This window comes from Drosophila elegans, unplaced genomic scaffold (assembly GCF_018152505.1).
Source record: "Drosophila elegans isolate 14027-0461.03 unplaced genomic scaffold, ASM1815250v1 contig_208, whole genome shotgun sequence".
In the NCBI taxonomy this organism is placed as follows: domain Eukaryota; kingdom Metazoa; phylum Arthropoda; class Insecta; order Diptera; family Drosophilidae; genus Drosophila; species Drosophila elegans.
The window spans coordinates 2,279,970-2,294,912 of NW_024545578.1; the positions used below are offsets into that span (position 1 = coordinate 2,279,970).

The 14,943-nt window shown below is 36.5% G+C and overlaps 3 protein-coding genes across 5 annotated transcripts; 1 reads left to right on the plus strand and 2 right to left on the minus strand.

Moving 5' to 3' along the window:
• The first annotated feature begins 604 nt into the window (after window positions 1–604).
• LOC108145925 (phospholipid scramblase 1) lies at window positions 605–4,046 on the plus strand. Its single transcript, XM_017271611.2, has 4 exons — window positions 605–782; window positions 1,465–1,958; window positions 2,997–3,155; window positions 3,328–4,046. The coding sequence occupies exons 1-4, from the start codon at window positions 674–676 to the stop codon at window positions 3,349–3,351; spliced, it is 786 nt and encodes a 261-aa protein (XP_017127100.1). The 5' UTR covers window positions 605–673; the 3' UTR covers window positions 3,352–4,046.
• On the minus strand, window positions 3,973–6,510 carry LOC108145926 (peroxiredoxin-2). Of its 3 annotated transcripts, none has more exons than XM_017271612.1 (5): window positions 6,427–6,510; window positions 5,566–5,726; window positions 5,377–5,494; window positions 4,715–5,120; window positions 3,973–4,225 (listed from the first exon to the last, which is right to left on the minus strand). In XM_017271612.1, the coding sequence occupies exons 2-5, from the start codon at window positions 5,717–5,719 to the stop codon at window positions 4,175–4,177; spliced, it is 729 nt and encodes a 242-aa protein (XP_017127101.1). In that variant the 5' UTR covers window positions 5,720–5,726; window positions 6,427–6,510; the 3' UTR covers window positions 3,973–4,174. The 3 variants fall into 3 exon arrangements, with proteins under 3 accessions (XP_017127101.1, XP_017127104.1, XP_017127102.1); XM_017271615.2 differs by lacking the exon at window positions 6,427–6,510 and adding an exon at window positions 6,125–6,144; XM_017271613.2 differs by lacking the exon at window positions 6,427–6,510 and adding an exon at window positions 5,926–6,045.
• A 389-nt stretch (window positions 6,511–6,899) lies between these two features.
• Window positions 6,900–14,285, minus strand: LOC108145922 (R3H and coiled-coil domain-containing protein 1). The gene is made up of 10 exons (XM_017271608.2): window positions 14,124–14,285; window positions 12,818–12,988; window positions 12,157–12,362; window positions 10,679–10,871; window positions 9,620–10,040; window positions 9,057–9,248; window positions 8,697–8,987; window positions 8,014–8,203; window positions 7,709–7,948; window positions 6,900–7,392 (listed from the first exon to the last, which is right to left on the minus strand). The coding sequence occupies exons 3-10, from the start codon at window positions 12,188–12,190 to the stop codon at window positions 7,343–7,345; spliced, it is 1,611 nt and encodes a 536-aa protein (XP_017127097.1). The 5' UTR covers window positions 12,191–12,362; window positions 12,818–12,988; window positions 14,124–14,285; the 3' UTR covers window positions 6,900–7,342.
• Window positions 14,286–14,943: the final 658 nt, after the last annotated feature.

The window sequence follows — 14,943 nt, forward strand, 5'->3', positions numbered from 1 at the left end:
GGCAAATTAAACCGTTCAGAACCGTTCTTATATGAATATTACAATAAATATTATGAATATTACAATAAATAAAATTAATAAACAAATAGGGATTACTTCCAATGTCTACAAAATAATATTTTTTTTCAGATATTACGGATATGATTAACTCTTGGGCTTACAATTTGAATATCTATATCAACCTGTTGTTTAATGCTAACAAGTCACATTTAAAATTAGTTTTTATTAACGTGTAACAGTTTTGTAACAAATTTTTACGTTTTTTTTACAAAATTAATTAAATAAGGTACGAAATTATACGTATAATTGTATTAACAGGTTGAACTAGTTTTATTGGCACATATACTCTCAGTTGCTTAAAACAACAATTGCATAACTTGATTTATTAAAACCCCTTAATAACTTAAAATATTTTAATACTATTTTATACTAATTCATGAAAATCAAATAAATAAAGCTTTTAGGGACAGTTATGTATTGTATTCCAGTTATATTCTTTTAAAAATCTGATATTGGAAAAAATACTTAAATGTGGTATAATAAAGTATTTTTCTTAAAGTGTATTTGTGCAACAGCATAGTGATTTTTTGGCATTCGTCACACGGTCACACTATTACCAGTGTTTTGTGAATTGCTCCAGAATCGAATCCAGAATAAAATTGTTAACAAAAAGATGATGCAGATGAGCGAGTACAAGGTGGTGCCGCAGAATGCGCCGCAGGACGACACGGTGGTTCGCCAGCCGCAGGCGGTGGTGCCCGGAATGAACGCAAATGGAGCTGGTGCGTATAAATATATGGATTAATCCCGCGGAAGCATTCCATCACACAGATGGTTTTAGTGGGATGCGCGCGTCTGTGTGTTTGGTGTGGGCGTGTGCAAGAAGGCGGAATTGCCTTTGCCTTTTCTTGGCTTTCCCTACAGCAACGGTCAAGGCTATAGCACTCAAGATCTTATTCTAGAAGTTTTTATAAAAGGCTTATATATAATCAATATTCCATTAAGTGGGGATTTCCTAGATTTTATTTCTTTATTTTTAACACTTTGCCTTTTCTTGGCATTGCCTACAGCAGGGTTCAGGACTAGCACTCAAGTTCAAATATAGGGAGTTTTTATTACAGGTTAATATTATACGTAAATATACCATTGAGTAGGGATCCTCTTCTTTTGGTTTTTTACTTCTAATACATAGGATTGCCACAAAAAAAACTCTTTACAGTAAAGACAATACTATTTTAAATAACACCACCATGAATAAATATTTTTTTGATATTTTAAATATTTTTAAATAAGAGCCATGTTTTTTTTTAATTTCAAAATTTAGTGAACAAAGGGGTAGAGTGACAAACATTTTCGATGCATTGACTTGACCGGTACTGTACCTATGCAAATTTCCCTTGCACATACATATAGTACGCAGTATATATACATATATAGCTTATCGAAAACTACGCCCCGTTGCAGAGAACTGGATGTCGATACCGGTGGGCATGCCCAACTGCCCGCAGGGCCTCGAATACTTGACCGCCCTGGACCAGCTGCTCGTGTCGCAGAAGATCGAGAAACTGGAGCTGCTCACCGGCTTCGAGACGAAGAATCGCTTCAAGGTGAAGAACTCGCTGGGCCAGAATGTGTACTTTGCGTACGAGGAGAGCGACTGCTGCACCCGGAATATGCTCGGCCGATCGCGTCCCTTTGAGATGAAGATCCTGGATAACTTTCAGAACGAGGTGCTCCATCTGTACCGGCCATTTAAGTGCGACATCCTCTGCTGCATCCCCAGCTGCATGAACGCCGTGGAGGTGTCGGCTCCGCCCGGCCAGGTGATCGGAAGCGTGGAGCAGGTCTGCACCTTCCTGCGCCCCAAGTTCAACATCAAGAACAACTGTGGCGACACCGTCCTGCAGATCGAGGGACCCCTCTGCCCCTGCAAGTGCTTCAGCGACACCAACTTCAAGGTCAGTGGCGCGGCCAACAGCCAACAAGTGGTTATTCGTGTGTGCCTCGATCGAGATTCGCGTATTCAAACAAGTATCTACACACACAGCAGCGGTCAGCAGACTAGCAATGGGAGAGGGACAGCATAGAAGGCTTTAATCAGATAAATACAACAGCTGTTCTTAATTACTGTTAGCTATTTTTATATTCATAATACTTTATAATTGGTTATTCTCCAGTGTTTGTGGTTAATTCCCCATTCAAACAAGTATACTCACACAGCAGCGGTCAGCAGAGTAGCAATGGGAGGAAACAGCATAGTTGTCTTTATCAGATAAACCCATCAGCTGTTTTCAATGACCATTACTCCTCATTTAATTGCAGTTAGCTTTTTTAATATTGAAATATTTTTGAATTGTTTTTTCAATTAATTCATCAGTTGTTGTGGCTAACACCCCATACAAACAAATGCGGTGAAGTTAATAGTATCCAAAAAATTAATTGTTAAATTAGGATTTAGGGCTTATGTATAACATACGTACACTAAAGATTTTACTTTAACTTTAATTTCTTTAAATTTCTAGAGACTCAATTCCAATTCTTCATCTCAAATCTTTGTTTTTTGTGTGGTTGAACAATATAAGATTTTATACAAAAAAAAACAAATTTTATATAAAAGTTACATAGGATCAAAGAAAATCTAAAAGCTTTGTTGGATTTTATACGTATAAGAGTTTTAAAAAATAATCTTTTTTGTACAATGGTTTTATTTAAAAGTTACATCATCTATAAGGCTTTCATTCGTGTTTTATATGTTTGAAAGATCTTAAGGAGATTACTGTTTGTTTGAGTCTGTAAAACGCCATATTTAACTGACCACCGCTGTGTGGTACATATCAAGCAACAGATACTGCAGTCCGAGACAGTGACGTCATGGAGGTCGCTATGCTTGACTGTCCAGAGCGAGTCAATTAATTCCGATACTGCGAAATGCTGTGTGTGTGCGAATCGAATTCCGTCCCCGATTAATGTTAAACACAAACATCTCTCGCTTGCAGGTATTGAGCGCCAATAATGAGGAGATCGGAAAAATAAGCAAACAATGGTCTGGATTGGGCAGGGAGCTGTTCACCGATGCGGATTACTTCAGCGTCACCTTCCCCCTGAATCTGGATGTTCGCATGAAGGCACTCATATTCGCAGCGCTCTTTTTGATTGTGAGTATATAAGTATTTTCGTATTTTATCATTTTAAATAAACATCTTTATATATGAGGTGTAAATATATTTTTCTTAAACATATGAGGGAAATTATAAAAAAAAAACATGGAAGATATATATATTTTTTCCCCCTTTTTCCTATAAGTATTCATTATTTTCTCTTTTTCAGGACGTGGTTTACTACGAGCAGTAAGCTTTCAGTGAATCGATTTATAAATGAACAGACGTTATTATCGCCGACTGCTTTTTGGTTCGACGTGTTTCACCGTCATAGCTTTAAGAATTTTTTAATATTTTATTTAATTAACGTTTCCGGGAATCTGAACAGTGCAACGCTTTGTGATCGATTTGGAATCTCCACACAGCAAAGGAATCTCCCCGCACAATTTTGAACTGAACTGCAGTTGTTGCACCTTCGATTTTTAAAGAACCTTGGTTTTGGCATTAAAAAAAAAAAAAAACGCACAACAATGTAGCACAAAGACACTGACAAAAAGCAAACACACACTATGGAAAACAGACTACACACGAAGAAAGAAAAACCAGACGAGAACGAGTGCCTTATGACGTCCTAGTTGTTATTGTCGTCGCCCCGCCCCGTTTTTCCCCGATTTATATACCTCGACATACTTAGCTTTGTTGTACCAAAAGGTCGGAGCACACAGGATTACTTAACTGCAACCATGGCGTACCTAACTAATTTACTATTATCTATTACCAATTACCTACTACATAATACATATATTTTTGTATGAAACTAACCGCAATCGAATATTGTTATCCATTATATTGTGACCCACACAATTTGCATCACTTAAACATGTACTTCATCAATTTATTTATCTCTCAGTTATGCTGTAAAATAAACAAACTATATTTTATACAAAACAAATGCGAACCATTTGCAATCGGTGGCATTACGGACTTTTGTACAGAGGATTCAGTCGTGATTCAGTCGTGAACATCTGGAATGCAACTGGGCTTGGTTGATCAACAGGGATGTGGTGCATCTATCCTTAGTTATTCTTGGCAAAGTACTTGGTTTTCTCCTCCGGATTGGGAACGATCTAGCAAGGGAAAATAAAGTGTTTTTTTAAGGCTTTTCTAACCCAATATTGTTTAAAGCAGGGACCGTTACGAATATAATTTATAAAGTATAAATTGAAAACTAAGATTTTTGATATTATAATTTAATGCAATACAATAATCTTTTGAACCAACAAGTGCATTTAAGAAATTGAAAAACATTCGTAAGCTATGATACTATACCTTCAAACCAAACAAGGTTTTGACGAAAATTTAGGTTTCTTTAAATCGTATGAGAGGTATTGCTTTATATCACGATTATTTTTTAATAAACTAATGGGTTTTCGAGTTTTTTAGGGCTTCCACTTTTTTAAACTGATACATCTTGTTTAAGGTTCTTGTTTATGAGGTTACTATCTTTTATAAATTACCCATTTTTTTAAATAAATGAGACCCATGTTTCTTTTTAAATTAAAAAAAAAACTCTTAAGCCCAGTTATCCATTAAAACACCTTATTATCTATACTTACCGTATCGGCACCTGGCCGCCAACCCGCTGGGCACACCTCTCCATGCGTGTCCGTGTACTGGAAGGCCTGCACCAGGCGAATGGTCTCATCCACGGATCGTCCCACGGGCAGATCGTTCATGGTGATCTGTCGCAACACTCCGGCTTGATCGATGATGAAGAGTCCGCGCAGGGCATGGCCGCTGGACTCCAGATAGACACCGTAGTCCTTGCTGATCTTGTGCGTCAGATCGGAGAGCAGGGGGATCTTAACGTTGCCCAGACCGCCCTCCTTGCGCGGCGTGTTGATCCAGGCCAAATGGGTGAAGTGGGAGTCCACGCTGACGCCGATCACCTCCGTCTTGATTTTCTTGAACTCGGCGATGCGATCGGAGAAGGCTATGATCTCCGTTGGGCAGACAAAGGTGCTGGAATAAAAATCAGGTAAGCCAAATTACATTTCAGTTATTAAAAAGAAATTTTAAAAAAGTTTTCTTACATAATACAATTAAACATGGATAGGAAAAATCTTTTAATAAATTAATTTGAAGTCGTTTTTTCTTGTAGGTATGATACTTAAATTTAAAGAATCTCATAACAATTTGAGTAATGTTTGTACCTCAATCTATTATTTAATTTCCTTTAAATGGCAATAACACTAGTTGTCGAAGAAGTCATACTTACAAATCAAGTGGATAGAAGAGCAGCACCACATATTTTCCCAGATACTGGGAAAGCGATAGCTTCACAATTTCCTTATTGACCACAGCGGTTCCCTCAAACTGAGGAGCTGGCTTGGAAACTGAAAAAATCAAGACAATATATGGTAAGTCATTATCCTGGGTTGTATATTTTGAAGTAGAATATACTCACTGACTGCCTTGGTGTATTGTAACTGATGATCGCCCTTCGGCTGATCGGGATATACATTTCCGCCGCCGAAGGAGTAACACGATTCACTATCTTCTGGTTTAGCAGCTCCAACAACTACTGCAGCTAGCAATAGGACCGATAAGTACTTGTACATGACTGGGCTGAAACGAGATCCACGTATCCATATTCCAATTAGAATCGGGTTATACCATATTTGCGAATGCAACTTTTACGATTATTACCGCCCCTTTGATTTTATATTAACAAGCTTTTATTGAACCACAGCTTTGTTAAATAATCCTATATTAAGGAGTACCCATTCCTTTTTATTATTATCGAAGTTGTTTATTATTTTATTACCTTTATAGTACGTAAATTTCAGACAAATCGACCTATTTATTAAACATTCAAATTCAAAGGCTATATGACACTGATACAAGTTGCTAATATTTTTGATAGTAAGAAAAATCAAACTATGTTTCAAAGCAGAGAAAGTTTTTGATATATGGCGAATAGCCTATTCAGTCCTTTATATCTGGTATTCACTGTACACACATACCCAACAAACACGCCCACAACTTGTAGCCACGCAGTCAAAAAAAATTTCTATTTCAATGGGCAAAACTTCAATTGATTTTGATAGTTTATTGTTGCTGCGCTTCCGAAAAGATAAGCTTATCAATTTCATTCACTGGCTATATATTTTATTTTGTCAGCGTTTAACTACATACTTCAATAAATAAATGTCAATGGAACATCCAGTACTCCAATGCACTTTAATATAAATGTACACTTAAGATTAACTATCACCCTGTTTTATATTGATTTTAAGTTGAAGAGACACAATAGCACAGCTGTTACCTTTTAAGCGCTATAATTAACTCTTTTTCTTTTAATAACAAATTGTTCTGCCGGCATTAGTGTGACCGTCGAACTCTAAAATACCATCATCATTATTTGGTCATACTGCGATTGCCATTGCTGCCAACATATGCATATATTTTAAAATATTCAAATTTATTTTTGTAATTCAAATTTTACTCTTAAATAAATCAAACCATCATTGCCAACATATTCATATATTTTAAAACATTCACATTAATTTTTGTAACTTGGAATTTAGTCTTAAAAAATGTAAAACGAGTTTTAGGATTAAAATTTAACAGAATTTTATATGCTCACACTTTTTTTAAACCTGGTTTTTTAAATGATGATTGTTTTCTTTTTGGGGAATACACATCCCTACAAATAACTTACTAAATTCTACCGATAATACGATCCGATATCCAGCCCCACATCATTTTTCCCATTAAAAATCCAGAACAAATTTGTAGTTTTACTTATGCTATAAACTTTATTAAAATATATATATCAATATATAAATTGCTCGCGCTTAAAAATTAAGGTTTACGCCTGGAGTTAAAACAACACGTATCTATGCATGTTTACTTGCTAAGACCAATAAATATAGATATTTCTCTCTTACGGCCTAGATGATATAATATGCATTACATCATTATTATGCATCCTCTAAAAACTACAACAAATTGAGCAAAAATCTGTGTTAATTGCACAAAAAGCGAACATTTAAAGTACCATTGCTTAGCATGCAAATTACTCGATTTATTTTGCTAGCTTTGAATGAGAGTTTTTTTGTTGTGGATAATGGTTGTTGGTAGTGATAGTGTTGATCTTTATATGTTGCAACTAACCACTGTCGCAGCTTTTGATAGATGGGTTGGAGAAAAATGCACCTTGCCTTCTTCCGGGCCGCGGTTTAGCTTTCCCAGACTTCGTCCCGCTGTTTGGCAGCTAACAGTTTGCGTTCTGTAAAGGAAATTGTAGAAAGAATTAGTAACGAAAGTGATTGGTAGAAAAAAAACATGAAAACATGAGCATTAGGGGTGGTCCAAGAATAAGAAAAATGTATTCTCCCCAGTTAAAATGCAAAGAACAGGCTTTTTCGAGAATTTTAGTGAACTAGGTATTTTACATTTCTTGCTTTCAATGCTCGTATCGACTTTAAATTATAAAAGTAGGTCCCGAAAACTTGTATACAAATTTGGACCACCCTAATGAGCAACAGTTGCCACTTGAAGGCTATAAAAATAGAGCAAACATTTAACCCAGTTTGCAAACTCACCTTTGGCTTCGCGTAGTACCCGCCTCTCGTTCTCCCGCTCCTGCGGCGCCGTGGGCAGTTTGACCCCCAGAGCACCGGAAACCAGTCGTCGGGCCAAGGCCGTGCACGTTTCCGGACGCTGGCGATATGGCTGCAACGACACGGCTCCGGCCTTCTTCGCCTTCAGTCGTGACTCCAGCGTGGCCTCCGCCAGTGGCTTCAACTTGACAAACGGATGCCCCATCGTCAGCACCTCGGCAGCTGTGTAAAATGAAATCTCCATTGGCATCGGAAACCATCTCCGATTGGCATACAAGCAGACTCACCAATACGGGAACTGCTGAACACAGCCAGGGCATGGGTATCATCCACCCACTTGATGTCGAAGCCACTGCCCTTGTACTGGGCGAAAAGCATGAGCAGGTCGGGTGTTTTGAACTCCACCGGGAAATTGGACACCTCCAGGACGTGAGGAAATTCCTCTTCGTTGAGCAGTTGTTGCTTGATGTGAAAGACCTGAAAAATAGAATTTTATTATTACATTTAAATATCAAAAATTGACCTTGTTGATATATTATTCGTGAGGTCCATATCAAAAGTTTAATAACAAACCAAAATAACACAATTTTATATTAAGAACATTTCTGAACTAGATATTTCTTTTAAAAATTACCGCTGAAAAAGCTAAAATCTTAAATATGAAATTTTATTTGAGATGTACACAGAAAAAAGTTAAAACTTTTCAAAAGTCTTTTTAGGAAATTGCATTTGAGAAGTCGATATCAAAAGATATACTGAAAAGTATCATTGTGATATTGTCACCAATTATATATACTGAACAAATTTCTAATAAAATAATATATTTTAAAATTATTTCTTTTAACTTCCATATTTATTTTCGACAGGCTTAAATATAAACTTTCATTTAAAATGTCCCTATCAAAAATTTAAATATAATGACAATCTATTTAAGTATTTAAAAAACAAGAGAAATACTTTCTCTACTTACTGTATAGTCCATTTTGGGCAGCTCTATTTTGCACTTGCCCACAGATTCGCTCAGTTCTTGGAGTATCTTGGGATCCAGGCAGTCGCCGCTTTCGTCGAACATGTTCTCCCAGTCATCCTCGTCCTCCTCGTCATCGTCCTCTGTGGTGCTGTCTGCAGGTGGTTTCGCTGTGGCTGAGGCTTGAGGAGATTGCTTTGCCTTGGGTGCCGCCGAATCGATCTTTTCAGGAATCTCCAGCACATCCGAGACGAAGGTTTGTTTCATGATGCGACGATTGCTGCGATTGATTTCCTTTAATGAGAGGGAAAACGTAATTGTTTCTATTGATATTAATTTTTAAATGCGTTTATCACTACTCACCTTTGAGGCTCGCTGCAGTTCGCGCACATCGTTATCACATTTGGCCGCCTCCTCGCCATTGGTTGTCCTGGCCGCCGCCACATCCTCGATGCGCAATGGCGGCGATGGCTGAGATTTGCCATTGCTGGTGGATTTGTTACCATTGCCTGGCTTTGTACGCTGGGCCCCACTCATGGTCTGTGAGTAATTGAACTATGGATTAGAATGGCAAGGTCAGGGTTTAAATTGGGTTGAAACAAAAAGTGAAATGTTTCATTTAAAATTGGATTTTTTGCTGCATATAAAGAATGGTGATATTTTTGTAGCTCAGCACATTTTATAGTTGTTTTATGTTATATTTATCAAGCAAATTGTTCACTGATATAGAAAATTGAATCTATTGTCAACAATTTATAAAATGTTAGTTTTATAAATTTTTTGTTCAGCTATATATATCAAAAACTAAACTGATATCCAATTTTGTGAAGCGTTCTGAGATATACATATTTTAAACATTCTTAAGCAACAAATCCTAAAATTTGGCACAGTTTTTATTGCTTTTCTGAACCATTTTCAGCACCCACCTCCTTATCACAGTCCGCTGGCTTGGCCGGTCGGTTCTCTTGGTTTGATTGAGTATCGTTTTCAGTTCCTGATATAACGAGTAGAGTGGCGTTATCGGCTGTTGTGGATGCAGATATAGCCGTGGATTTCTTGCCGCGTTCTCTGCGCTCGCGATGCGATTTCGATTTCTTCGACTTGGACAGCTGCTGACCGTTGGCGTCGTCCGCTTTGCTCGAGTTTGTATCTGCAACTGGCGGTGGTTCCACTGCTGTAATTGTTGCTGTGGTTGCTGCTGCTGCTGTTGTTGCAACCGCTGTCGTTGCTGTTGTTGTTGTGGTCGGTGGTGTGGTTTGACTGCGACGTGCCCTTGGCACATAAACTGCTCGATCGGGACGGCGTTCGCGACGGGTCGCCGCTGCTGAGGCGTCCGCCTGTTGCTCTCTGCGAAACAGCGGAGCAAAACACAGGTAACAAGAAGTGGAAGAAAAGAAACAGTGTAAAACGATTAGCTCACGACAGAATTTCGTCAGTTTCTGAGATACAGATACAGTCGAACCTCAAATAGAAAATGCTATTTAAGAAATTTAAGAAAAAGATTGCTTTGATTTACAGAAATATTTGACTTTTTAAAAACTTCGGAACAAATTTAAATTACTTTTAGTGAGTATAGGCATATTAATCTGTGCCGTTTATAAAGAATTTTGTTTTCAGTAATAACCAACTAAAAGGAAAAACTAAGGAAGAAATGTCTTTAAAACCGGTTAAAGTAGTAATATAGCAAATAAAAGACTTTCTTGACCAAACTATATTTAGTTTTCTAGTTATTATTTGATTTTCAGGGGACATCATAAAAATATCATACAAATTATTGGCCTATTAATCAGTATAGAACTCTAGTTTCACAAAAACAAATTTAAACCGAATAAAATATTGTTACAGCAATTAAAAGTATTTATTTGCCCAAAGTAAATCTTTTTTAAATTGTAAAATAATTCTAGGTTTATTTAAAACCTTAAGGAAACAAAACAATATGCTAATGGATTGTTGGACTAATTGTAGTCCTACTAAATTGTTCCTACCTGTTCGGGGATCCTTTAGAGGCAGGATTTGTAGTTGCAGTGTTGGCTGTTCCTGCAGCTATAATTGTTGTGTTAATTGCTGTTGTTGATTCGTTCGCTGCAGCTGCTTCCTCGCTGCTGCTATTGTTGTTATTGCTATTGTTGTTCCTCAAGGCTGGCGGTCTGTATAAATCCACCGAGTTAGATTTGCTTACTGAAAGATACAGAGAACACAATATGAGGCACTTTAAAAAATGCAGAGATACTATCCATGAGATACTTTAAGATATACCATAATGAGATACTTTAAAAAACATAAAGAAAAAAGTAGAAAGATCGCCAAATGAGAGAGGTAAGCAGACGATTAGCAACAATAGTTGGCAATGTACAAAACAAACCGAAAAAAATATATAGAGACTAAGGTGAAGCAACGGAATCGGCATAAAATAAATTAAAACAAAAATTCACTATGTCGACCCATTTTTTTACAGTCCGCTTTCGGCCCGATATTCGTGAATGTCAACATGAAACTTGGCAGGTGAATCCCAGGTGGGCAAAGGGGGCGGGGCAGCGCGTAGTGAGCGTGCGCAGCGGTCGACCAGCTGAGCGTCTACCTGAGTGAAGCGAACTGAACTGAAGTGAGGTTTGTGATGCAACAGCACCTAAAATCCGCTCGAGAAAGAGGGCGACCTTGAACGAACGGTCGACGGCTCTGCCTGCGTAGCTCAGCTGGCATTTTGTTTAATTTTAGTTATACATTTTATTGGCTATACACTTAGCTGGAAAGTAGACATTACTTCTGATTGGAGGGGGCATTTAATAAATAAATGTAGGGTCTCAGAAATGTATTGCCAAAATAATTAGTAAATTTACATGCTTAATTTGTTTTAAAAAAAATCTAATAATTTGTTTTTCGAACTGAGAAATATTTATTTTTACTTTTGAATATTGTTGAATATTATTTAAGTGGTCAAAAACATTCAAGAATATGGATCAACATTCACAACTTTTTTTTTAAGATTAAGTACACATTACTTCTGATTGGAGTGAAAATTAATAACATATTTAAAAGTCTCAGTAAATGAATTGGTAAGCTTAATGTTTAAATGAAATGCTCAATTTCAATTTCAGACATTACTTTTGATTGGAGGGTAAAAGAATAAATCAATTAAAAATCTCAATAAATAAATATACAAGCTAATCAATTAAATTGCATACTCAATTTCTACCACAATTTTTTTTTAATAATTTTTTTTTTAGGGTTTTAAAAGTTTTAAAGAATTTGAAATAAAATATAATAATAGAGTATTCCCTAGTTTGCAGCTTTCACCCATCCTCATTTGTATTTTGATTTCTTTGTTTCACATCTTCTGCGCATTTGCAAACATTTAAATTTATGGCCGCTTGCTAAATTCAAATCGCGAAACGCTACGCGCCGAAATATGATTAAAACAAAAGCGGCCGTTGTTTTTTTGCTCAGTTAAGTATTGTCAACTCACATGGTGTTTCGCTGATATGCTTCTTAACGCCCATCTTACAGAGCTCCGTGATGTTTCTTCTGCTGGCGCTGCTGCTTCTGCCGTTCCCGTGTGAATTTGAATTGTTGTTGCTCCGCCAGCTCCTCGCCGCCTCTCTATCTCGCTCCCTCTCACGCGTCTGCTGGTACCGCTCGCGCTCCTTCTCCCTCTGCTGCTGTTGCTTGCGGCTGTTAAGTATCAATAAATTTATAATAGATTAAATAAACATTTTTAGGAGCTTGAAGATCATTTTAATTTGATACAGCTGCGTTCAAAATAATAGTATTGTGAAAATGTAGTGCTCAAAAACATACCTTTGAAGTATGGGAAAACTTTTTATTTCATTTATCAAATGAAATGAGACTTAAAACCCCTTTGATTTTGATCATAGCTAAAGGTATTTCTTCGTTTGTATGGCTTATTATTTATTGTTTGGATTAAATTGGCTTGATTTTTTGAATAACGCGAATTGATATTAATAGTTATGGCATAGTTATTTATTTTACTTCGATGAAAAGGTTAAACATTCTCTAAGGACACATACATTATGTCTCTCAAAACTCTTTTTTTTTTGTAAAATAAAATAATGTATAATCTTAAAAAACATATACTAACAATTTCAAATAGGGATATTATTACTCACGTTTCAAAACCCTGTGGATCAAGGAGCTGATTGCGAAAACACAAAACTGTGCGGCGCTGAGGCCCTTGGCCCACTGAGAAGGTAAACAGATCGTACTGCTGGCGGTATTTCTCACATGTTTGGTGGATGAGATAACGGCGGTAATTGCCCACGGGCGGAAAGAGCAGAACGCTGTGGAGAAAGGGAGAAGGTGAATAAACTATTGATCAATGGTATTACATTTTATTGAGTGTGTTCCGATGAGTCGTTTATGCGTGAAGTCCATTAAAGATAATGGAGAGAATTGAAAACATTCCTGATAAACACACACTCACTCCTTTATAAGTTAACAAAACAGACGAAAACATTTCTGGTTAGTATTTAAAATACAGGAAAACAACTTTTATAAGGTGGTAAATTAAGCTTAATAGTTTAAAATATAAAACATATTAACTCTCTTAATTTTAAAAGTTTGTGCTTAGCATTTTTGTATTAAAATAAACCCATTATAAATTTTAATTAAAAAATTTCTTGTAACTTTTTGAGTTTGTTCTTAAAAAAACTATTTAACTTTGTTTTAGAAAACCAATATGAAATATTTTAACAGTTTTGGAATTTGAGATATTATAGCGCCCCCATAAACAAAGTTAAGAAGACGTCCAATTAGACCTGAATTCCTAACAGGTTGTTGGAAGTTCTCACCGAGAAGAGGAAGCAACAGACTTAAAGAAGAGGGCAAAGAAACAAAAACAAATTATAAGCACGTCTTATAAACTGGTTACGTAACGATGGTGTAATATTTAATATAAAAAAAAATAAATTTTCTATGCGTCGCTAGCGGTTGTTTATTGCGCGGCGATTAATTGTTTATTAAGCGCGGTCGGAATGCAAAAAGAGCATGAAGCCCCCAAACCCCAACAAAATATTGGTGTTAGTTGGCGCAACTGCAATGCGGAAAATGGCATATCTTGTTGTTGCTGCTGCTGCTGCAGCTGGGAAAAACTCGAAACTGCAGATAAAAAAAGAAGCGAAAAACTGGTAATTTCTGCACGAAAGGCCCACAAAACTAGTACTACTTCTCCTTATTGTTGTTGTTTTTCGCTGTTGCACATTTCCGTATTACAATTGTTGTAACGGGACTTGGTTACAAGTCTCTCTCTCTCGCAATTACACTCTCATTATTTGTTGTTTTTTAGAGGTCTGCAGAGAGATAATATCTCTTTCTCGCTTACACACATAGCAGATACCACACAAACACATACGCACTTCATATTCTCGTGGCAAAATGTTCTAAATTGTGTTCTTTTATCGTTGGCATCATTCTTACCCACTACTTAGACGCTTCTTCACAAACAGCTCAATATCACAACCGACATTATGCACAAATTCCTGATCAATTAGACTTAAATTATTTGCGAATGCCTCCAGTTTATTTAAAAAAGTCGCGACGACGAAGAACCCGACGTCGCACACACACACAGTTATAGAGGTGGGGAAAACATCGATGAAACTTTTATGTCATCGATGTTTTCAAAACATCGTTTACCGATGTTTGGCGGGACAACTTCGATGTTCAACCTCTAGAAAAGATTTTAGTCGAAACGACTCTCATTTTAACATAAATGTTAAGGAAAACGGCAATTTAACATTTCTGTTAGCGATGATTTTTAAATTTAAAATTTGAACAAAACTGATAATAATTGTATAAATAGGAAAAATACAACGTAGGAACAGTGTGGAAAAATGGTGTGAGCTAACAGCAAATAAGATTACTTAGGAGAGAATATTATAAAAATAGACATTGTTTTTTAAAGTACATAAAATGAAATTTAGCCCTATAATGTATAATTACTTTCGCCAAAGACTTGAATAACAATAAAATAAAACCTTACTCCCCACATCGCAATTCTTTTCTAAACATGCAATTCTGTTAAAGTTGAAAAAGATATGCATTAGTCTTTTAATCGCAAACTTCGCTTTTCAAGATATATGGGTCCAAAGGGAATTTGTCAAGTACAGTGACGAATGCAGAATTTTAGAGTAGTTTGAACGGCAAATGAGATTGTGAGTTATTTCCTTCGCTCTTGATTTTGAATTATAAAGCTTTTATTAAATTTGCAAGCCCAACTCAGTCGAGTGAGGCTTTA